General features: G+C 54.7%; 1 protein-coding gene across 6 annotated transcripts in view; it reads left to right on the forward strand.

Moving 5' to 3' along the window:
* The window catches only part of LOC136483692 (uncharacterized), a 67,032-nt gene that overhangs the window by 21,383 nt on the left and 20,451 nt on the right, over positions 1-25,198 (forward strand). For all 6 annotated transcript variants that reach the window (XM_066481116.1, XM_066480963.1, XM_066481005.1 and 3 more), the window contains exon 9: positions 5,545-6,660. In XM_066481116.1, the coding sequence (XP_066337213.1) occupies positions 5,545-6,660 (1,116 nt within the window). The remainder of the gene's footprint in view (positions 1-5,544; positions 6,661-25,198) is intronic.

Below are 25,198 nucleotides of genomic sequence, written 5' to 3' on the forward strand. Positions count from 1 at the left end.
CGCTTGTACCCTAGGCACAAGCAGGACCAACCCATCACCCTCCTGTCATGGGGTCTAGGTCCCCATCCAAATTTGGACTCCAAGCCCCCGCTCCTAAGTCCTGGACTTAGTGCGGTGCAAGGACCTCCAACATTTCGCCTCCAATCAGTTGGTCCGAAAAGAGCCAGAACCCACAACAAGAGAGCAACAAGTCTTCCATACGTCCATACCTAAGTGTGTGCTCGTGATAATAAATATGTGACCTATCTCGAGACTTATGCAACGGTCGGTCCTTAACCGACACAGACACGGAAAAAGTGTAACCAAGCTATGCCCTGTTGGCCGTAGGACACAACCTTTTATACCCACCAGTACCCAAACCATATACCTACCCGATCAACAATTTTCCTTTCCACCATTTATCATGAGTGATCATAATTATCACCTATTGTGAGTAACGGCAGGTTACTCACGCTACCTCAATCCTGAGCATTGCAGCTACTCGACCTATACTAGTAGGACTCATAGGTAGATATATTTATGCATGTAGTTTCCATAAAATGCCTGTAACGTAAATGCACATCATACATATTCAGTGATCATTAAAATTACGGGTTATGCACCGGGGCTTGCCTTGGGCAGGCGGTGGGTCAACAAAGTCAGCACCAAAAGGCTCCGGGGCTCCCTCCTACACGAAGATCTCCTCCTTGTACTGCTCAATGACCTCTTCATAATCCTATTCATCCACGGGCACAAACTCTACCAACTCGTGATCTACATGCACGAAATGATGATGCAACACTCAGTAATATGGCAACAGCAGCTCTTAAAATAAAATACATCTATCAAGCTAGTAAGCTAGTCCTACCGACTAAGGTGCTAAGTTACCTACTGTTACCACAAACAAGTATGAAGTTTGACATATATTATCTTATCAACTAAAGGTATCCTTACTCTTAATACCGATTTACTCTATATATGATAAAACAAGGGGTACTAGCTACTCTACTTATCAACCTACTCTAGGGCTACAAAAATTACAGTGAGCACATAATAATCTAACGAACCTACTATAAAACTTTCATGTCTAAAGCTATCATCAATTTGCCACAAAAATTCCTACAAATATTAGGCTAAATAATACTAAGCTTTCTAAATTGAATTTATGAACCTATCATTATTATAGCTAACTGTAAACTAACTACACTAACAGATAGATGGCATTTTTGTGAACCCAACAAATTTTGTCTCACTATTTTTGGACATCTCTAAGATTTACTACAATTTATCAAAGTTCAGCTCAAAACTAAATTGAATAAGCATTTATTACCTTACTGGAAAATGGAAAACTCAATTCTACCGCGCGACCCAACGCGAGCGGCTCGGCCCAGTTTGGCGCGACTCGCGCATGCGCGCGATGCATGGCGCAGCCCATGCAGGGGCGCGGCCCAGCCGGGCGACGACGGCCCGCGACGGGAAGGCCCGCGCGCATCGGTCATCATGCAAAAACACCCCCGGCCTACCCGGTAATCGCACGAACACTATTAGCACTATTTCGCCAGTCTGCTATCTCCTTTACCATGGCCATACCCTCGGGCCCTCCCACGCGCGCATCGGCGCGGCGACGCTGACACCGGTGGTTATGCCGGTGAGACCAGCCCCTCCCCGCCCTATCTACGGAGTCGATACCTTACTAGGCTTGAACGCGAAGCACTGAGCAAAGGAAGCGCGAGCTGGGACATCGCAGCGAGGCCGGTCCACGACGGCGGAGCTCCTGCACTGCAACAGCGATGTTCCGGTGAGTTACAACAATGCTGGAGAACTTGGGGTAGCGAGTGAGCTCAAGGAACTCGCCACGAACACAGACGACGCGATGGTTCAGCCAGAGGCGGCCCAAGCCGGGCTAGCCGTGTGTGCACGGGCGGTGCGGTGGCGCACGGCGGTGGCAAGGCTACGTCAGGGGAGGCTAGGTGGTGGTAGCGACTAGGCAAAGGTGCATAGGCTGATGAGTAGGCGGAGGCGAAGCTAGCGGTGCAACGAATTAACACGAGCTACACTGGATAGGGAGCTGGCCTTCGACGCATGCCCCAGCGGCCTTAATGACCCGGCGAGGGAAAACTCCGAATTGGAGCATGGCACGGCGAGGCTCACTGCAAGGTGGGGTCGGGCGGTTGGCTGGCTACATGATGGAGTTGTGCACGGGGTTAATTGGACTGAGGTGGCTTCACCAGGTTGAATTGCAAGCGCGGGACTGACGACCAAGGCGGTAGAGGAACAGGGGACGGCCGATGTGGCTTGGCGGGACGTTGCCATGGTGGGACGCGACTGTCAATCGGTGCACAACACATACGGCTATAGGGCGATGGGGAAACGACCAACGTGCTCAGGATGGTGGGCCGCACGGCCATAATTCACAAACTGCCGACGATGGCTCGGCCCAGCGCGCCGCAGTGACATGGTGTCGGTCAGAGGAGGCAGCAGCGTAGCGTCGTCGAGTGCTGACACACCGACAAAGCAGGCGAGGCAAGGCGACGTGCGGGCAATGCCAAAAGTGGCCACGCGCGCACGGTACCGCCAGGCGGGCGTGAGGCAATAGAGCGGCCAAGCGGATGCGACGGTGGTGGCAGGGCGCACGCGGTGACTTTGCGCAAACGGTCGTGGTTAGCAGCAGCGCAGTGGCGCGACGCGTGGTCAGCGACATGGTGAAGTGGCTATAGCGGGCTGGGCAGAGCAGCGGACCTGCGACGACGACGGTGTTGGCCGAGCGGCCAGGCCGTCGGGCGCGGCATGCGCGTGCGTGTGCGTGTGTGGCATGCCAGGGCGCAGCAACGGCGGCACGGCCCGCACCACGGAGCTAGTGGCAGGACCGGCCAGCGCGGTGGTCCGCGTGCGGCGGGCGCGTTGGGCAGCTGGCGCGGCGGGCGGACTAGCGCAGCGCGCTAAGCCGAAACAGAGGGTGACCACGTCCAAACGCAGCGACCGATGGTAACGTGCCATGCACGGTTGTTAAAGCGGCTCAAAAATCCAACTCGATGATCCTATAGTTAAACTAACTATTTAACGCTCGAGATGGTATATCAAACTACTAAAACATACCCTAAAACCATGTTACTACTTAAACCTATTCTTCTATAAAAATTCCCAAACTTCACTTCGTCGATCCATTTTCTGACTTAAGAAAATGACTAAGTCTTTGTTCGGATTCGCGTCAACTTCGATTTCCAAGCTATCAAATAAGCTATCTAGCGAATCCCATTCTCGACCGCAAAACGCACATTTATTTCACCATTGTTCTTTCTCCTCCGGAGGCAAAAAAATGATTATTTTAATTGCCATGGTGTCTTCTAGAAAATTTGTCACAAACCAAAGTATCCACCAGGCATCGACCAATTCGAATTTTTTCGATGTCTGCTGGCAATGCAATATCCCGTAGCAAATTATGCTTTGATAATAATATATGTTGACTCTAATATGTTTTATAAGAAATTATCCACTCCTGCCATTGTGAAAACAGTATACAGGAGCTCCCTAAATTTCCTTTAAAAATACCCACATCTACCATTATGAAGCATAATCTAAATTAATCTCCTAAATTTGCATCAAATTACCTTCCCTATCACTATGATAGATAATGCCTTAAATTTACATCTAAATTACTCACCTCTACTGTTATGAAACATAATCTAAAGTAACCTCTAAATTTGTATAAAAATACTTGCCCTACCATTATGATAGGTAATCTAAGTAACTATTAAATTTATAACTAAATTACCCACTTATACCATTATTAAGAACAAAGTAAAACGTCCTTTACATAAAAATTACCAACAACAACTACTACTGCTACAAGAAAAAATTTAAATGACCATAAATTATTCATATATGTGCTGCTAAATTACCCAATTCTATTACCATTAAGTAAAAAAGTGCATGTTGTGCCATCAGTGCATATCAAGTATACATACATTCATGAGCATACAAATTTATTTGTATGTTTTACCAATCATGGAAAATGTTCACTTAACAACGCATGTACCAATTCATTTAAAATTATATTAATTTCCATGAAAATAATTAATGTAAGTGGCTAATTTAGATAAATTTATGTATTTTGACTAGAACATTATGATATATCCATAATATAATTTTAACACTATTTTTCTATAAACAAATAGTACTACACATATAATGTTTTGATAGAGGAAATTCAACATCTCAAGCAACGTAGAAGGTTAGTATAGCCCAAAGATGGTCATGGTCTCCCTGGTGTTTAAAATTTCTTTGGAGTAAACATGAATGTTACTATAATTAATCTAAATATCAATATCTTTTTGAGGTTCATCGGCCCCTCCTAAATCTTACTCCAAGATCCACCTTCTATCTTGAGCAATGCAGTGCAGGCTTAAATGGCCATTTATATCATCATAGTAATCAACATGTAGTCTAGAACTTTAAGACCTTACATTTAATGAATACAAAAGGAGAGTTTTGAGTAATAGGCACAATAAGGAAAAGAGTTTCAACTTCACATATTGATAAAAAAATTGCATAGCAACTAATAAGATTTAAATTTAAAAAGGTAAAATAAAGAATTATGACATCACGAGACATAAGACGCAACAAGAACTATCGTAGCTTAAAATAAGATCTCAACTAAATTCATGCTGGATATATATGCATGGAGGTGCTATGCAAACGAAGGAAAAAATGTTTATATGGATGTAAAAAAGATACATAGTAATTGATAAGATTATGACAGGCGGATAGAGATTGTAGAGTACCAATATTGAGTATTTAGATAATGGACAAAGATAGAGTGCAAGCAGAGATAACTAATAATTTTGGTTAGTTGTAAATACTAAACATTAAAGTCTAATGCTTATATTTTCTAATATTCTAGTTCGTGCACATGGAGTACCACGGGTTGATAGACTAGTATGCAAAATTATCATGCCTCAAAATAGTACATGCGATGGCATATGTTGTTTAACGTTGACCATTTCTTGATGCCTTTTTTTATACATTACTATAAGGCCAGTCTCAATGAAAGTTTTAAAGGAGTTTTATTCTCATTTAGTGTTGTGGCATATCAGCAAATTTGCTGAGTTGACATGTTAATTATGAAGTGAGAGATAGAGAATTTCGTAGAGTTTTATCTAGATGAAACCCGCTGTTAGAGTTACCAGCACAAAGTTGACGTGTCAGTTTGTGTGATGAAACTCCCCATTGAGACGGGCCTACGCATATTTCAATTGTTAAGTCTAACCACCAGATAATACAAAGGAAATTATTTCGGCCATTAAATTTTCACAAGCACCTCAACAGCCTAGAATCCCAGATGCTGAATTGTTTTTTATTTGTTGAAAGTTGTAGCAAGTGACATATATAGGTAGGAGTACAATAATACTTGTAGTTAAGACCAACTCATCTCGCATAACGCATCTTTCCAGTACTCTGGATAAATGGAAGAGGAAACTCTGCATCGTGTATTTAGGAACTCCAGCACTTTAATTTTCTTATTAGAATAAGGCTTCTGATATCCTCTTCTGAAAATCCCATCTCCAGGTACTTCCAGTGGATACATCCTCGTCTCCAGCACAAGCATCACTGCTTCCTGCCACTAGCTACACCACACAAGAAACAACCAACATAACGGGAGTTAGAAGGCTGAGAGAGCACGTACAGTACACAATGCGGGACCTGGTGATTGGGTTAGCCAAGTCGGTGTTGGAGGTGGCCCAGAACAAGGTCCAATGGGCAGTCGAGTTAAATCTGCATCCCGTGAGCGTGGAGCATGTCCAGGCGTTCATAAACAAAGAGTTCAGTTTGATCCAATCCCTTAAAGTCACTAACGAGGTGCACATCAACGACGTCGTGGCATGGGACTGGGTGAGGCAGGTGCGTGAGCTGGCCTATGACCTAGAAGACTGCATCGAGGCCGTCTTTTCCCTGAATGGTGACGTCGATTCGTGGGAAGCAGTGTCTATGATCGAGGCGTTAAGGGTGAGGATGGAGGACTTTAGCCACTGGAACTCTCGGTACAGCTTCATCAGCAACTCTGGCTCCAAGTCCAAGCCCGTCCTCGCGCAGCAACAACCGGCGCCTCCCAATTCTGTCGGATACGACACGAGAAGACACCACATCTTAGGGGATCTCACCCAGCTTATCACCAACAAGGACGATGCTGACCTTCAAGTGATTTCGGTGTGGGGGGCAGACGGAGGTATTGGGACGACATCCATCATCAGAAGCTGCTACAGTGATCCAGAGATCATTCAAAGTTTCATATGCCGAGCCTGGGTCAACCTCACTCACCCATTCAATCCCCGTGAGTTTGTCCGGTCCTTGATGGCTCACTTCTACGCAAACAGTTGCCAAGAACGAAAAGGAGCAGTCATTGGTGTTGATGTCCTAACTAGTATGGATGCGAGTGCCGATCTCCTCAGTGAGTTCGTTCAGATAGTTGACAAGAACAGGTACCTCGTTGTCTTGGAAGACCTGACCACCATGGCAGAGTGGGATTCAATCCGGACGTTCCTTCCCAACAGAAAGAATGGCAGCTGGATCGTCGTGGCCTCACAGAAATACGAAGTTGCAAGTTTATGCGTGGGACATTCGTATCAAGTATTGGACCTGAAGCAGTTGCCGGGTGAACACTATATTTGTGCTTTCTTGAGAGAGGTAAACCTGAAAACACCCGCCAGTTACCTTAATTCTGCAAATAAAATTACTCTCTTGCTACTTCCTATGTTATAAATGCGTCGAATATTTAATTGTATTAATTGGGGCTACAGTAAACTTGTGTTGTAATTAGCAATAGAGGGTTAGGTGAGCTAGATATTGACTCTTGTAACCCGGTTCCTCTATAAAAGGAGGGGGCTGCACTCGTAACCTACTCAATCACGATAGTGAGAAGCAACCCAAAGCAACAGTGTAAGAGCCCTGTTGGTTAGGGGCCCTAGGGTGGCTGCAGGCTATGGTGGCGGTGGCTAGGGTTTAGGGGAGGAAGAGGGGGCGGCGCAGGGGAAGAAGAGGAGGAGGTGACGCAACACACACACACAGAGAGAGAGAGAGAGAGGAGAGGGATAGGGAAGCCCTTAGGTTGTTCTTTCTTGACCACAATGATTACATAGCCCCTCTACTTATAGTCCTGGGTAGACTTGTATTCTAAGTAATCTAATGAGGGAAGTCCTTATAGACATGGACTCCTCCCTATCTAATCTCAACCGATCCCATTCCTATTGGGGATCCTCCGGGTATGGATAGTGGAGCGGTGGGGACCCGCCCTTGCCGTGCACGCCTCCTTCCTAGGCGGTGCCCACCTTGGTTGCGGCACTGCTGCTGCCCCTGGCACCTAGGCCAAATGGGCCTTCAACCCTCATTGGGCGTATGACATCACTCCCCCCTTCTCCGATCAGCGCGTCCTCGCGCTGAAGTAGTGTCCAAGTGTTGACGCCGTCGGGTGGATACGCTTGTCCTAGGAGGATGGCTTCAATGGCGACGAAGAGGCGGCCACGAATTGGGTCTGCAAGGATGAGGTTGTCCCTCGTGCATTCCACACGAACTCGAGGCGGTAGAGTAGGTTGCTGATGTAGCTGTAGAAGAAGTAGGTGTATGGCCTGATTGTTCCCTCCGCGGTCATCGTTATTCGGCGGGCTGCTAGCAGCAAGGTGCGGCGGACCGCGGCGTCAACGGCGAAGTGTTGCATCTCTTTCGGTGGAGCCGTGAAGTTGTTGAAGTGATTGGCGATGTCAGGAAGCAAGTAGTTGTTCACCCGTCGCCAGATGGTGGAGTTGGAGCGTGTAGCTGGCGTTGTTGTCAGGTCCAGAATGGTGCCGAACATGAAGTAGCCCTTCTCGAACTCGTTAGGGGATAGCTGTTGTCGGTGTTTTGGACCAAGGGGTCCTCAACCAACGAGTGAATTTATACTGCGTGCCCCTAATCCCGGATGGTGATGCAAAGAGACACAAGGTTTATACTGGTTCAGGCAATCAGTGCCCTACGTCCAGTGTGAGAGAGCGATCTTGTATTCCTTGCACCGAGGTGCTTGTAGTAGGGGTTTACAAGCAGGGCGAGAGAGGGAGCCGGTCCCAGGTCTCGGCGTAGAGTGGTAGTGCGAGTTGCTTGAGATGTTGATCTCTCGCAGTGGAGGAGTGCGTGTTACAAAGTGTTGCGCGTCGCTCGTGCGGGTGTGTTCTGCGGGTCTCTACCGTTTCGCGCGTCTTCCCCCTTAGAAGCGGCCCTAGTTGCTCCCTTTTATAGTCGAAGGGAGGCACAGGGGCGGTACAGGTATTAGCTACGTGGCATTCTTCTCTTGGCGGAGGCGGTATGTCTGAGCCCTACAGCTTGTCACTATGGCGGTATGGTCGGTGGAGCGGTTGTCTTCGGTGCACTAGAGCGACGCGTCGGTCACGCTCGATCCTGTGCGACGTGGGAGCTCCTGTGGTGGCAGGCGTGCCCTCTTCTATAGGAGGCGTGCTGGTCGCTATATGTTTGACCGGCGTGGAGTGCCGAGGCAGGGTTGATGCGATGGCGCGGGTACGCTGATTCCGAGGCTACAGGAGCTAGGCCCTGTACACGACGTGGGAGCTCCTGCAGCCCGACGCAGGGTATGGCGCGTTCTACGGGCGTGGTGCCGATCGCTGTATGTCGTCAGCGTAGAGTGCCGAGGTCCCGTCGGTGCAGAGGCTAAACCATTGTGGGGGGCTCGGTGAGCGCGAGTCCCGAGGCTACAAGGTGCAGAGGTGGGTAGCCGAGGCTCGGAAGGAGCAGTTGGGCTTTCATGCCGATTCCGAGGCTACAGGGACCCGGACATGACCCTCCACGCCACGCTATCCTTGGAGCAGGGGTTAGGCAGCACAGTGCAGCACGGGTGTCAGCTGTGGGCATAGTGTCGAGTACAGCGGCCGGTAACCCCCGCCCCGTCCTGTCCCTGACTGCATGGTGTCGATGTGACTCCCGTCTCGTCGGCCACTCTGCTTGTACTACGCCGACGTGCGGCTGACGTTGCGGGAGTGGTTGGACGTATTAGTTGGACGTGACATTCTGTCAGAGAAGTCGGTCAAGGCGGAGGCGACGGGGTTGTTGCCGAGCCGGCCTCGAGCGAGGCGGAGAATCGGTGCTTCGTCCGAGGCCTTGCGGCGCGGGCCTCGGGCGAATCGGAGAATCGGTACCTCGTCCGAGGCCTTGCGGTTTGGGGCCTCGGGCGAGGGGGCCTCGGTCGAGGCGGAGGGTTGGTACCACGTCCGAGGCCTTGCGGCACGGGCCTCGGGTGAATCGGAGAATCGGCCAAGGCTTCATGGTTGTTACTTGGCTTCGATATTTACAAGGTCTAAGCAATTTTTTAGGTTCTTGCTTAGGGTGCCCCTTTTTATGGTATCCGACAGTAGCCCCCGAGCCTTGGGGGGAGTGCGAGCACTCTCCCTGAGGTTTTGACGAGACTTGGCTCGCAGCAGCTCCCGTCGGGATTGTATTTTTCTGCTCGAGGCCTCAGTGGGTGCGCGCGAGCGCACCCGCTGGGTGTAGCCCCCGAGGCCCTAGAGGAGTGGATTTACTCCTCTAGCGGCTTTTTCCCTGTCGAGTGTGGGGTTTTATCGTGTTTGCCGGACCCCTGAGTGCGAGTTCGGGTCACTGGGTCTTGGCTCGGTTGCAGGAAGAGCCCCCGAGCCTCTGCACGGAGCAAAAGGGCGATAAGAAGTTTCCCTGTCTTTTTTGTGCGGCCCTTGCGCATCCTTTTCATTCGGAAGGAGGGATGGAGTATGCCAGGCTACCCTTGGTGGGCGTGAGCGGTGACACCTCCGGTGAGCTGTTATCGGGTAAGTCCGAGTGGAGGCCCATGCCCCATTCGATAGGGGTCGGCTAGAGGTCCAGAGACGCGCTCCAAAAGTATTAGAGGGCTTCTCTAGTGGGTCCCAGGGCCGTTCGATTGGCCCTGGGGGCTCGATGCCTCGCTATGGTGGGATCCCATTCAGAGACCTCCCTACCGGTCTCGGACATGACTTAGGGCATCCCAAGCAATTGCTTGCTTGGGCCTCGGCCATGTACGGGCTCGCCCATAGTCGTCCCTGACTCTGTTTGTCCTGGGGCGGCTGTCGAAACCTTTGGGGGCCTAGCCTTCGAACCCTTGGACCATAGCGGGCTCGGTGCCCAGTTCCTTAGTCATTTTATCGCGTTTGTCGAGCCTCCGAGTGCGAGTTCAGGTCCTCGATTGCACGGAGAGCCCCCGAGCCTCCGTGAGGAGCAAGAGGGTGATCAGGAGTCTCCCTGTCTTTTTTGTGTGACCCTCGCGCATCCTTTTTGTTCGGAAGGAGGGTTTGTTTGCCAAGCCCCTGAGTGCGATCTTTGGTCGCTGGGTCTCGGCTCGATTGCAGGAAGAGCCCCCGAGCCTCTACGCGGAGCAAGAGGGCGATCAGGAGTTCCCTTAGCTTTTTTGTGCGGCCCTCGTGCATCCTTTTCGTTTGGAAGGAGGGATTGTTGGCCGAGCCCCCGAGTGCGATTTTTTGGGTCGCTGGGTCTTGGCTCGATTGCAGGAAGAGCCCCCGAGCCTCTGCACAGAGCAAGAGGGCGATCAGGAGTTTCCCTAGCTTTTTGGTGCGGCCCTCGTGCATCCTTTTCGTTCAGAAGGAGGGATTATTGGCCGAGCCCCCGAGTGCGATGTTTGGGTCACTGGGTCTCGGCTCGATTGCAGGAAGAGCCTCCGAGCCTCTGCGCGGAGCAAGAGGGCGATCAGGAGTCTCCCTGGCTTTTTTGTGCGGTCCTAGCACATCCTTTTCGTTCAAAAGGAGGGGTGGAGTATGCTAGGCTACCCTCGGTGGGCGCGAGCAGTGACACCTCCTGTGAGCTGTTATCGGGTAAGTCCAAGTGGAGGCCCGTGCCCCATTCGATAGGGGTCGGCTAGCGGTCTAGAGACACGCTCCAAAAGTACTAGAGGGCTTCTCTAGTGGGTCCCAGGGCCGTTCGATGGGCCCCGAGGGCTCGGTGCCTCCCTACGATGGAATCTCATTCAGAGACCTCCCTGCCGGTCTCGGACACGATTTAGGGCATCCTAAGCAATTGCTTGCTTGGGCCTCGGCCACATACGGGCTCGCCCATAGTCATCCCTGACTCTGTTTGTCCTGGGGCGGCTATCGAGACCTTCGGAGGCCCAGCCTTCGAACCCCTGGACCATAATGGGCTCGGTGCCTAGTTCCTTAGCCTGAAAGGAATCAGGTGGGGGATATTCCCCCTCCCATCGACTGACAATGGCGGGCACACCTTTTGAGGCAGTTTCTCAGGGAGACGGAACGGCGCCCGCCATCGCTGTAGTTGGATGCGACGTAATGTCTATGGATGGGACGTTACTCTGCGCGCGCGGTTAATAAGGAAAAGGTGGACATGTGGGCGGTTTAATCGGATCCGGATTAATTGCGCCAGATCTGAGGGAAACTTCCCCGGTTTCATCACCCATCCGTTTCGCCCCCTTCCCTCCCCCATAAATATGTGACGAGCCTCGCCCCACCCCTCTTTACCTTGCTGCCTGCGTTTGCCCCTTTCTGCCCTCGAGCAGTTACTAAGAACAGGGGAAGAGAGCGCCGGGGAGAAGAAGGGAGAAGGGGGAGGAGAGGTGAGAGATAGCGAGAGTACGCCTTACCGCCGTAGCTACATTCTCCTCCGCTCTCATGGCAGGTGGCGCTGTTGTCCTCCCGGCGGATCCTTGGGGTCCGTCCGAGGCCTTGCTATTTGGGGCCTCGGGCGAGGGGGCCTCAGTCGAGGCGAAGGGTTGGTACCACGTCTGAGGCCTTGCGACGTGGGCCTCGGGTGAATCGGAGAATCGGCCGAGGCTTCGTGGTTGTTACTTGGCTTCGATATTTACAAGGTCTAAGCAATTTTTAGGTTCTTGCTTAGGGTGCCCCTTTTTATGGTATCCGACAGCTGTTGTTGGTCAGAGTCGGGTCAGAGGCCGGTGAAGATGTTGTGAACGCAGAAGATCTGTCGTCCCAAGCCATTGATGAAGATCACCGTAGTGGGGGAGACTACGTCCTACAGCCATGGGTGACCCAATAGAATGCCTGTGGGGGTGGCATTATGGTGGGGAGCCATTGGTGGTGAGTGTTTGCCTAGAGCCAGGTACCTCATATTATCAGGGCCACCTAGTGATATGGCCGCAAGTAGATCCAGAAGGAGTGGCGATGTTGCGGGGATGTAGAGGCGCCCATCGAAGAAGAGCAAGCCTTGGTCAATTGACCAGGCCAGCACTACCGTCCCTTGGGTGATGGTGAGGGCGAGGTGGCGTAGCTCTCTCTGTTGAAGCATGGCCCGTCATAGACTATCAAAGACCGGCGCGATGGTGCCGATGTTGTTGAGGGAATCGAGACCGGCTTGCCCGGTTTGTTATGTCGTGGGGTAGTGACGGTGGTGCTTGTAGTCGAGGTAGCACTGGTTGTTCCTGTGGTATCCTAGTGATGGGCGGCAGTGCCAGGAGAGCGAGAACGGTCACCGGTGCGCGTCGGGGCTGTACGGCGGTGAAGGAGATGGAGCGCTCATTGCGGTAGTACTGAAGCTCCATGGTGGGGAAGTCCCATGTGAAGCGTTCGAGGTCCACCAACCATGGCGTGCCTAGGATGACATCGACGTCATTGCCAATGTTGAGGAGGAAGGCATTGACCTGGAAGCTTTCCGCATTAATGCGGAGTGGCACGCTGAAGGCTCCTGCTCGACACGAGATGTCGTGGCCACTGCCAATGAGAATGGTGGTGGTGATGCGCTGCTCGAGGAGGCTGATAGTTCGTGCGACGTTGATGTCGATGATATTATGTGTAGCGCCCGTGTCAACCAATATGTGGACGTCGGTGCCCAATATCGCTCCTGCAAGAAACATGGGAGGGGAGCTATGAACCGCCCACTGAGTAGTACCGATCATCATGAGTAGGCTATTGTCGATGTCCTTGGTGTCGTAGTTGTTGACAACCGTGATGTCGAAGAGGTTCTTGCATTTGTGGTCGTGTTCCATCATCTTCGTGGAGGTGAGGCATTTGAGGGGGCATGGTAGATGTGTTGGTGGCGCGCCTGATGTCGTTGCCATTGTCGGAGCCGAGAGGGTCCCCACCAAAAGTAGTTCTGGAACCGCTATCGGTGCAAGAGTGTCGAGACGAGCGATGAGCTCGCCAAACTTCATCCACTGGTCGGTGACGTCGCGGATGTCGGGGGTCTTCTTGGGGCGTGGATGCTCGTCATTGCAGCGAGCGTCGTTGTCCCCAATCTTGGTGGCGAGGTCGCTGTGGAGATGGCCGGCGGCGGCGCGGCTGGTTGCGTCTTCGCTGCGAGGTGCAGCAAGCAGTGAGGGCGCGGCTGTGTCAGGCAACAGCGGGCTGCTGCTGCTGTTGGCGGCTGTGGTAGCCCCAAAGTTGGTGATCGGAGCATACCCATTGTTGACGATGTGGTAGACGTCGTTCCCCTGAGGAACAAACCTACTGTTGTCGTGTGTGGTTCCCTCGGCGGTGATCTCATTTGTGGAGTTGGTGTCGTGCTTGGTGACCGTGGAGGTTCCATCTGAAGACTCCTTAGACGCATCTATAGGAGCAAAAGTAGGGCTGATTTTGGTGTTGAATCTGCTGAGTGTTGGTGTGATCTTTTCCAGTTGAATTAGATTTGACGGAGGGATTTGGTGTTGCTGATCAAGGAACTTGTTCATCTCCTCCAAAAAGCGATCGGTGATGTTGTGGACGTTGTTGCAGATTGTCTCCATATCAACGATCTTGGTGGTGGTGGCCATCGGTTCGATCTAGTCTTCGAGATACCAGTGTAAGAGCCCTATTGGTTAGGGGCCCTAGGGTGGCTGCGGCTATGGTGGTGGCGGCTAGGGTTTAGGGGAGGAAGAGGGTGTGGCACAGGGGAAGAAGAGGAGGAGGTGACGCAACAGAGAGAGAGGAGAGGGATAGGGAAGCCCTTAGGCTGTTCTTTCTTGACCGCAATGATTACATAGCCTCTCTACTTATAGTCCTAGGTAAACTTGTATCATAATTAATCTATTGAGGGAAGTCCTTATAGATATGGACTCCTCCCTATCTAATCTCAACCGATCCTATTCCTATTGGGGATCATCTGGGTATGGATAGTGGAGCGGCGGGGACCCTCCCTTGCTGTGCGCGCCTCCTTCCTAGGCGGCGCCCCCTTGGTTGCGGCACTGTTGCTGCCCCTGGCACCTAGACCAGATGGGCCTTCAGCCCTCATTTGGGTGTATGACAAACAGGCTCGTGGGGGGTGTTGGTGATTTTGGCCGGCGCCTCGGCCAGCCAGTGTCACGGTTTCGAGCAGGAGCGCCCGTAAGCATGCCCCGGGGACGTAGTCTTCGGCCGAACCTCGTTACCAAACATCGAGTCTCTTTTGCGGTGTGTGCGATCTCTCGTGAGCATCTCGCCTAGGTAGATCCAAGCAATCGCTTCCGCGTAAGGTGCCAGTATCACAACATCCTCCGTTTTCTTTTAGCCTTAGTCTTTGTTATGTGTGTGATTGTGCGCACGCTGGATTAATATCCCGTCTACCATATTGAGTATAGTATTCGTATTTCTCTAGGGTTAGAACTAAGCCATTGAATTGTCGCACTTGCTCCAAAACTTCAATGCCATAAGATTACAAGAAGAATACTACTTTCTTAACACATAAAGGCGTGTACAACCCAGAGACAGGGGTCGTCTGTACGAGCCTCGAATCTGACATAGAGACAACTAAAAATTGTTTCACTGTCTGTGAACTATTTATTGTTGTGTATATAGCCTAGATCAATTGTCAAGACTATTTTGTATACTAGTGTGTTGCTATTTGCTAAAAAACGGATCAAACTTAAATAAGATGAACATGATTACAATATTTTAAAATAATCAATATAAATGATATATTGTATATAATTGCAACATCTTTATCTATTTTCTTTGTTTCCATAGCGCAAGCAACTGCTACAGATTTGACTTCAATGAAAATTTCACTAGAAAGATCCACAAAGAGGCACACATCCTCTTAGCCCCGAGTCAGCCAAAAACAGCTACCATTTCACATTATGAAAATAGCATAGTGACAATGTTTTCCATGTATTAGCCAAACACAGTACCATTCCATGCAGCTAATCAGGTAGGACAAAATCATTTTGCAAACTATTGATTTACTGGTGTTGGGTACCATAAATCGGGGTACCCCGAGCGTACACCAAAAGAGTCACTTAAATCTCATCAACAAACAAAGACAGAAGGTAAGTCATGGGTTCACCACCAGCCCCGTCCGAGCCCACCGGCTCTCCGCCTCGCCCGAGGCCTCGCGCGGGAGGTCTCGACACCCTGACAAAATCCCCGCCTCGCCCGAGGCCTCCCACGAGAGGCCTCGGCAAGGAGCCCAATTTCCGTCTCGCCCGAGGCCCCGTGCGTACAGCCTCGGATGAGACAGCTATTCTCCGTATCGCCCGAGGCTGGCTTGGCAGTAACCCATTGCTCTCGCCTCGACCAGTCTTCCCGACAGCATGTCATGTCCTATTAATGCAGTCAACCACTCCCGCAATCTCAGCGGACGACGGCTCGACACCACGGAGTGGCCGACGGGACGAGGAGTCGCATCAACACCATACGGCTAAGACAAGGCATGGCGGGGATTACTCGGCCACAGTGTTCTGGCGCTGTGCCCACGATCAGCGCCGGCGCTACGCTGTGCCCCGTAACACCCGCCCCGAGGACAACGCGGCATGGGAGGTCTGGCCCGGGTCATCATCGCCTCCGAACCAGCGTACCAGACCGACCGCTCCCTCTGAGCCTCGGCACCCTGCATCAGGGCCTCGGCCATCTCGAGATTCACGTCTACCGAGACCCCCACCATGGTTCGGCCTCGGCACCAACCGAGCCTCGGCCTCACGCGCAGTCAACCCACAGCGACCTGCACGCTGACCGCCACACCCGCTTCGAGGTAGCCCTAGAGCTCCCATGACGCACTAGGATCGGATGTGACCAGCACGTCGCCCCAGCGCTTCAAGGACGGACCACTCCGACGACCATGCCGCCACAGGAACAGGCTACAGAGCTCGGACACGCCGCCTCCGTTCGCACGACGCCGTATAGTTAGCACACGTACTACCCTGGTCCTCCCTTCAACTATAAAAGGAAAGGATTTGGGCCGTTTCTAGGGAGGAACACAGGCACACACAAAAACAACACCCTGTAACACGCATACTCACCCGCTGTCTGAGAGCAACGTCTCAAGCAGCCCGCATCACTCCGTGCCGAGACCTAGGACTAGCTCCCTCTCTCACCCAGCTTGTAACCCCCTACTACAAGCACCTCGGTGCAAGGAATACAAGATCGATCTCTCAGACTGGATGTAGGGCACCGATCGCCTGAACCAGTATAAGCCTTGTGTCTCTTTGCATCACCATCCGGGATTCGGGAACACGCAGTACAAATTTACTAGTTGGTTGAGGACCCCTCGGTCCGAAACACCGACAGTTGGCGCGCCAGGTAGGGGCCTCTGCGTGTCAGTTTCGTCATCCCAACAAGTTCCGGATGGCAGACCCCGTACGACCGTTGCGTCTCGGCACGGTGATTTGGTTTGGGAGCCTAGAGTTCATGTCTCTAGGGCATGAGTACGACATGGTACTCCTCACGCCCCGAGCCCCACCAACCGACGATGAAGTCACGCACCGGCAGCCCAGGCAGCAGGCGGCGCCCGGGCGGCCGCTCTCGCCGCGCTCGCCAGGCACGACGCGAGCAGGATCACCCCGACGCTATGCGAATCCAGGGCGACACGCCGCTCTCCGCCGATATCCTACGACCAGCTGTTGGCGCAAGGTCCCTGGTTGGGGACCTGTCTAGCCTGAGCTTGGACAAGGGAAAAACGCCGGTGGCACGCGGCGACGCCCAGTCATCAAGCTCCGCTCCACCGCTCCCTGAGGAGCCAACTCCGGCGGAGCAGAGCCCGGCGACTGGCACCATCCCCATACCCCTTTGGGTTGAGAAATGCCGCCGCCTCTTATGCTTACGCTTACACTTCGCTCACGAGGATCCCTTAGGACGCCGCCAGCGCTTCGCTCTCAACCTCGACACCCACGCCGACTCCTTGGAGGAGGACGAGGCATGGCCCGAAGCGGATTTCTCCGGACTCCACGACCCTGAAGCCATGCGCCGCTTCTTGGCCGCAAGCGAATACTGCTTTGGCTACTCCGACTTCCGACGACGAGGGCACCTACGACCCCACTCGCGAGTGTTTCCACGTCGGGCTCGGGATGCCGAGGGCGGACGAGGAGGAAGGGGGTGGTAGCCGTTCCCCACTTCGCCCGGGTACAGGCGCCGCCACACCTCCGCGCGTTGTCCTGCCGGCAGCACGGAACGAGAACCTCGCCCTTGCACGACCTCAACGCCTGGACCTGGAACAGCTCCGTGAGCTCTAGGCCAAGGTCGAACAAGACCTGACTCCTTCTACAGCTAGCTTCGAGACTCTCTCGAACAGGAGCAGCGAGGTCGCGGCGACGGCGGAGGAGCCCGACGGAGGGCCCAGATGTGCATCACCGCATCCACGACGACGAAGGGAGTGAGCAAACCCCAGTCTTCAATCGTGCTAGCCAGAATGTCGCTGGCTACGGCAATGCTGGTCCACGCGATGCCCGAGCCTTCTACCACGGAGGGGCGACGGGTCCGCGGCGAGCTCTGAGATCTCCTAGAGACCGCCGCGGTGCAGCAGGCCGAGAGTTCCACCTCCCGATGGCACGGGGGCACCTTGAACCTGCCCACGGCACCAGCCTCGGCAGGATAGGGAAGCCTCGGTTCGTCCCGAGCCCGCTCGAGCACCGATAGCCCATAGGGTCCCCTTGCTGCTTGACCGCCTCGGCAATCGACGCGAGGTGCAGGGAGACCATGAGGTGGTCAGCAGGCGACGACGCCACGACAATGAGGGGCCTGCCTCGGGGCTACCACCCACACCGAGGTGGCCGTTATGACAGTGAGGAGGACCGCTAGTCCTTCTCCTGAACCGCCAGGCCCTCGGGTCTTCAGCAGAGCCATCCGCGCTGCTCATTTCCCTGGCCCAGTTTCGGCAACCAGCCAATCTCGCGAAGTATAGCGGCGAGACCAATCCCAAACTCTGGCTTGCCGATTACCGCCTGGCCTGTCAGCTAGGTGGCGTGGACGATGACCTGCTCATCATCCGCAACCTCCCCTTGCTCTTGTCAGACTCGCGCGAGCCTGGCTCGAGCACCTTCCTCCCTCACAAATCCACGACTGGCGCGACTTGGTTAGGATCTTCGTCGGGAACTTCCAGGGCACATACGTGCGCCCTGGGAACTCCTGGGATCTTAAGAGCTGTCGCCAGAAACCGGACGAGTCTCTCCGAGACTTCATCCGGCGCTTCTCCAAATAGTGCACCGAGTTGCCCAGCGTCGGCGACTCGGAAATCGTCCAGGCTTTCCTCTCCGGCACCACCTGCCGAGACTTGGTCCGAGAGTTAGGTCGGAACGTGCCTGCGCTCAGCTGCCGCGCTCCTCGACATCGCCACCAACTTCGCCTCGGGCGAAGAAGGCTGTTGGAGCCATCTTCCCCGACAGCGACGCCAAGGGGAAGCGGAGGGACGAGGCCCCCGAGGCCTCAGCCTCCCACCTCCCCAAGAGAAAGAAAAAGGGCCGCCTGGGGAAGCAGGAGGTCCTAGAGGCCGATCTGGTCGCGGCCGCAGAACGCAAGAATCCCCGAGGCCTCAAGGGCCCTAGGCCCTTCGACGACATGCTTAGGAAACCTTGCCCGTACCATCAGGGCCCGGTAAAGCACGCCCTCGAGGATTGCTCCATGCTCCAGGCGTTACTACGCCAAGCTCGGGCCCCCCGACGACTGACACCAAGCCAAAAGGGGCCGGCGACCGGGACGATGACAAGGACGATGGGTTCCCCGAGGTTCACAACGCCTTCATGATCTTTGGCGGACCCTCGGCGTGCCTCACAGCGCGCCAGCGGAAGAGGGAGCGCCGAGAGGTCTTCTCAGGTCAAGGTGGCCACTCCCCGATACCTCGACTGGTCTCGGGAAGCGATCACCTTTGATCGAGATGACCACCCCGACCATGTCCCGAATCCCGGGCAGTACCCGCTTGTTGTCGACCCAATCGTCGGCAACACCTGGCTCACCAAGGTATTGATGGACGGAGGCAGCGGCCTCAACATCCTCTACGCCAGCACCCTGGAGCTCCTAGAGATCGACCGTTCGCGGCTCCGGGGTGACGCCGCGCCCTTCCATGGCATCGTGCCAGGGAAACGCACGCGACCCCTCGGGCGCATCGACCTTCCCGTCTGCTTCGGCACCCCGTCCAACTACCGCAAGGAGGTACTTACCTTCGAGGTGGTCGGATTCAGGGGAACCTACCACGCCATCCTGGGGCGGCCGTGCTACGCCAAGTTCATGGCGGTCCCCAACTACACCTACCTCAAGCTCAAGATGCCGGGTCCCAACGGCGTCATCACGATCGAGTCCACGTACGAGCATGCATACGACTGCGACGTCGAGTGCATCGAATACGCCGAGGCTCTCGTGGAAGCCGAGACCCTCATCGTCGACCTCGACCGGCTCGGCAGCCAGCTGCCCGAGCCCAAGCGTCGAGCCGGGACGTTCGAGCCCGCGGAGGCCATCAAGCTCGTCCCAGTCGACCCCGCCTGCCCCGACGACCGGCGCTGAGGATAAGCGCCACCCTCGACATCAAATAGGAGGCCGTGCTCGTCGACTTTCTCCGCGCAAACGCCGACATGTTCGCGTGGAGTCCCTCGGATATGCCGGGCATACCAAGGGAGGTCGCCGAGCACGCCTTAGACATCCGGGCCAGCTCTAGACCGGTGAAGCAGCGCCTACGCCGATTCGACTGAGGAAAAGCGCAGGACCATCGGCGAGGAGGTGCAGAAACTTTTGGCGGCCGGGTTCATCAGGGAAGTATCCCATCCAGAGTGGTTAGCTAACCCTGTGTTGGTCAAAAAGAAAAATGGGAAATGGAGGATGTGTGTAGACTACACCGGTTTGAACAAAGCCTGTCCAAAAGTCCCCTTCCCATTACCTCGAATCGATCAAATCGTTGACTCCACTACGGGATGCGAGACTTTGTCTTTCCTTGATGCATATTCTGGTTACCATCAGATCAAGATGAAAGAGTCCTGACCAGCTCGCGACTTCTTTCATCACCCCATTCGGCATGTACTGCTACGTGACTATGCCTTTCGGCCTCAGAAACGCAGGGGCCACTTACCAGCGGTGCATGACCCAGGTCTTTGGCGACCACATCGGGCGAACCGTCGAGGCCTATGTGGACGACATCGTGGTCAAGTCCAGAAAGGCCGAGGATCTCGTCGACGACTTGAAGATAGCCTTCAAATGCCTTAGAGAGAAGGGCATCAAGCTCAATCCCGAGAAGTGTGTGTTCGGGGTCCCCCGAGGCATGCTCTTGGGATTCATAGTCTCAGAACGCGGCATCGAAGCCAACCCGGAGAAGGTCTCGGCCGTAACCAGCATGGGACCAATCAGAGACCTCAAGGGAGTACAGAGGGTCATGGGATGCCTTGCGGCCCTGAGCCGCTTCATCTCGCGCCTCGGCGAAAAAGGCTTGCCTCTGTACCGCCTCTTGAGAAAATCCGAACGCTTCTCTTGGACCCCCGAGGCCGAAGAAGCCCTCGCCAAGCTCAAAGCGCTGCTCACCAATCCTCCCGTCCTGGTACCGCTAGCCAGGGACGAGGCCCTCTTACTATACGTCGCCGCAACAACCCAAGTGGTCAGCGCGGCCGTAGTAGTAGAGAGGCAGGAAGAGGGGCATGCTCTACCCATCCAACGACCTGTCTACTTCATCAGCGAAGTGCTCTCCGAGACCAAAGCACGCTACCCCCACATCCAAAAGCTTATCTACGCCGTAGTCTTGGCTCGACGCAAGCTGCGCCACTACTTCGAGTCCCACCCGGTAACGGTAATATCGTCTTTCCCCCTAGGAGAGATAATCCATAACCGGGAGGCCTCGGGTAGGATAGCCAAATGGGCAGTCGAACTCATGGGGGAAGCCCTGACCTTTGCGCCTCGGAAAGCAATCAAGTCTCAGGTCTTGGCCGATTTTGTGGCTGAGTGGACCGACACCCAACTGCCACCTGCTCAAATTCGGACGGAGTGCTGGACCATGTACTTCGACGGGTCCCTGATGAAGTCCGAGGGCAGGCGCGGGTCTGCTCTTCATCTCGCCCCTCGGAATACACATGCGCTACATGGTTTGGCTCCACTTCGCCGCCTCCAACAACTGCGGCCGAGTATGAAGCCCTCGTCAACGGCTTGCAGATCGCCATCGAGCTTGGAGTACGGCGTCTCGACATCCGGGGCGACTCGCAACTCGTCATTGATCAAGTCATGAAGGAGTCAAACTGCCTCGACCCCAAAATGGAGGCATACTGCAAGATGGTACGTCGCCTAGAAGACAAGTTCGACGGTCTCGAACTCAACCACATCGCCCTGAAATACAACGAGGCCGCGGATGAACTGGCAAAGATGGCCTCGACACGGGCTCCGGTCCCCCCGAACGTCTTTGCCAGGGACCTCCACAAGCCTTCCGTTGACTACGCCTCAGCAGAAGAGGGGCCCACCGGCCGAACCCACCGTGGGGCTCGACGCCTCCTCGGCTGCCAAGACTCCTTCGGCCGAGCCCGAGGTCATGGAAGTGGACACGGGGCCTCCCCAGACCGACCAGAACATGGACTGGCGAGTCCCGTTCCTTGATTGGCTCGCTCAGGGAGAGCTTCCTAGCGATAGGACCAAAGCCCGATGGCTTGCGCGACAAGCCAAGACTTACGTCCTCTGCAATCACGAATTGTACAGACGAAGTCCCTCTGGCGTCCTCCAACGATGCATCACCACCGAGGCAGGCCAAGCCCTACTTTGGGACTTGCACGCAGGGGCCTGCGGGCACCACGCGGCGCCTCGGACGCTCGTCGGAAACGCCTTCCGCCAAGGGTTCTACTGGCCGACGGCGGTTGCCGACGCCACCAAGTTAGTACGCTCCTGCGAAGGATGCCAGTACTACGCACGGCAGACGCACCTCCTGGCCCAAGCCCTCCAAACCATCCCCATCACTTGGCCATTTGCCGTATGGGGGCTCGACATGGTCGGGCCTCTGCAGAAGGCGCCGGGGGCTACACCCATCTCTTGGTAGCAATCGATAAATTTTCCAAGTGGATCGAGGCTCGTCCGATCAATCAAATCAAATCCGAGCAAGCAGTGCTATTCTTCACCGACATTATCCACAGGTTCGGGGTCCCAAACACCATCATCACCGACAACGGGACACAGTTCACCGGCAAAAAATTCTTGGCGTTCTGCGACGACCACCACATCCGTGTGGCCTGGTCGGCCGTAGGACACCCAAGGACAAACTGGCCAAGTAGAACGTGCCAACGGCATGATCCTACAAGGCCTCAAGCCAAGAATTTACAACCGGTTGAAGAAGTTTGGCAAGAAATGGCTCGCCGAACTCCCATCGGTCACCTGGAGCCTGAGGAACACTCCAAGCCGAGCCACGGGGTTCACACCTTTCTTCCTGGTCTATGGTGCCGAGGCCATCCTCCCCACTGATTTGGAATATGGTTCCCCGAGGCTACAGGCCTACAACGAGCAAAGCAACCGCACCGCCCGCGAAGACGCCCTCGACCAACTAGAGGAAGCCCGAGACGTTGCGCTGCTACATTCGGCCAAGTACCAGCAAGCCCTACGGCGCTATCAGGCTCGGCGCATTCGAAGCAGAGACTTGAAGGTAGGCGACCTGGTGTTGAGGCTAACACAGAGCAACAAGGGCCGCCACAAGCTGACCCCACCATGGGAAGGGCCGTACATCGTCGCCCAAGTACTGAAGCCCGGGACCTACAAGCTAGCCAACGAGAAGGGCGAAATCTTCACCAACGCTTGGAACATAGAACAGCTACGTCGCTTTTACCCTTAAATTTCCAAGCATTGTATATATTGTTTCTCGGAATACAATTAAGAAGCGTTCTTTAGTTGTTCTAATTTTTCGAGAAACCCCCCCGAGCCCATCGTGGGTCTCGGCAATACGATAACACTGTAAGGGAGACTCGGCTCTGCCTCTGCAGAACCAAGCCTCCCTCGGGGGCTAGATGGGGGACTCCCCCTAAGTCCCATGCACCATTCTTCAAGCACCATTCTTCAGTCATTTTTCGAAAAAAATTCCTACGCCAAGTCTCTCTAGCACGCTCTGATGAATCGGTTGTAAAAAGCCCATGGACCGAAAGTCTGTTTCCTAAGCAGGAGGCCGGTAGAGTCGTGAGACGGCCTACGCCTCCGGGCTACGGCACTCCCTCACCACCTCTCGCCCAAGGGACGGCTTAAGCTCCAAGGAGGTTTTTTGCAAAAGAAATCTGATCAGAGCAACAGAGGGCAGAGGCTCGGAAACACGAGAAAAACTAACTAAGAAACACGAGTACTTCAAAAAGAAAGGCCTCGACGGCCACAAGCGTTACGATACAAAGATAATTCCTACTCTATTTTACATGGCCCCTTGGGCCTAGGTCAAGGCTCAGGGCCTCCAGCATCGGCAGACGGCAGGGGAGGGACCACCTCCTCTTCGAACAGCATTGCCAGCGCCGTGCCAGGGCCTTCCGCCACCTCCATCAGCTTCGTGACCGCCGCATTGGCCTCCTCGTCATCATCAGGCAGGACATAACCATCACTGATGACCGGGAGGTCGATGCCAATGTAGTGAGAGGCGATGACGGCCAACACGCGCTTGACACCCGTGTGCAGCGCTCCTCAAGCCGCTCGCGCATCTGGCTGCTCAGCGCAATCAAACGGCTCCCAAGGGAGCTGCCTGACTGAACCCCCTCGACTTCCAAGGCCTCACAGGCGGAAAGGGTGGCACCTTTCAGTGCCTCATGCTCCTCGATCTCGGTCTTGAGCACCGTCTACATAGCGCTGGAAGCCTCGGCCGCCCGGGTGACCTCCGCCTCCAACTCTGCGCCCAAGGAAACGGAGTAAGATTGAGCGCGAAGAAAAACAAGCCAAAAAAGGGACGGAAGCCTGCGGAACTCACCCCTGGCCTTCTGCTCCTAGTGTCGGGCCTCGACCCGAGAGGCCTCGGCTTTCTCTCCCCAGCGCTGGGCCTCGGCACGGGGAAGCCTCGGCCTTTTCCTTCAGGCGCTGGGCCTCGACCCGAGAAGCCTCGGCAGCCCTAGAGCCTCTCTCCCCAGCTCTGCATCACACCAGGGAGTTAGGAGGCGAACACAAGAAAAACGAAGAAAACGAAGGGGACAGTACTCACCCTCGGCCTTTCCCCTCCTAGACCACAGCCTCGGTCCGAGAGGCCTCAACCGCCGTAAGGGCCTCATCCAAGGCGCCTTTCGTCAGCTGGTGCGCACTCTGCTCCGCCCCCAGCTGCCCAGCAAGGGCCTTGCCCGAGGCCGTCGCTTCTTCAGCCCGGGACCTGAAGGCATCCTGATCACCGGCGACGCGGGTAAGCTCCTCCTCCAACTCCTTGACCCGCGCCGCCAAAGGGGCGACCTGCTCCTGGCCGTGACCACCTCGACCTTCGCGTCGGCACAATGAAGCCGAAGGTCCTCCACCTCCGCGCTCCGCGCCGCCAGAAGCTCGTTGGCACCCGCAAGCAGGCCCTTTTGCCGCTGGAGCTGGTCCAGACGTCCCTCTCCCGCCGGAGAAAGACCGACTTCCCAAGGGACCGGGTCTCGAGCTCCTGGGGAAGCAGAACAGGGGTCATTCACTACAATAAAACTCAGAAAAAGACGACATCGTCACGAGAAAAGAAAGCGCGAACCTGGGCGACTCCGGGTAGTTTGTCGGTCCACCACGGACAGCGCCGTCCATAGTGACCGCTCCGTGAGCTGGCGGTATTGCTCGAAGGTGTCCCAGCGCTCGCCCTCGGCTGCTGTCCTCAAGGGCGAACAGAGGCTCCCCCTCAGGGTCGTCCTGGCTCCTACCACAGTACACTGCGGGTGATCCCACCCGCGAGGCTCGGGTCGCACCTGCACTGAGGGCCGAGCTTCCCTCGCCCAGGGTCAGAACCGGCTGTTCCACAGCGCTGGTCTCCTCGGCGTCGACCACCTCCCGCGCCCGGGAAGTATCGTCGGAGGAGATCGGATAGACCTCCGCCTCCCGGGCGCTCTCTCATAACAACGGCGGGCCCTGAACCAAGGGCACCACCAAGGCCTCCGCCGCCTTCATCTCCACCTCTTGGGCAGATGGCCACACCGCCGTCA

This window comes from Miscanthus floridulus, chromosome 1, assembly GCF_019320115.1.
Source record: "Miscanthus floridulus cultivar M001 chromosome 1, ASM1932011v1, whole genome shotgun sequence".
Taxonomy (NCBI): domain Eukaryota; kingdom Viridiplantae; phylum Streptophyta; class Magnoliopsida; order Poales; family Poaceae; genus Miscanthus; species Miscanthus floridulus.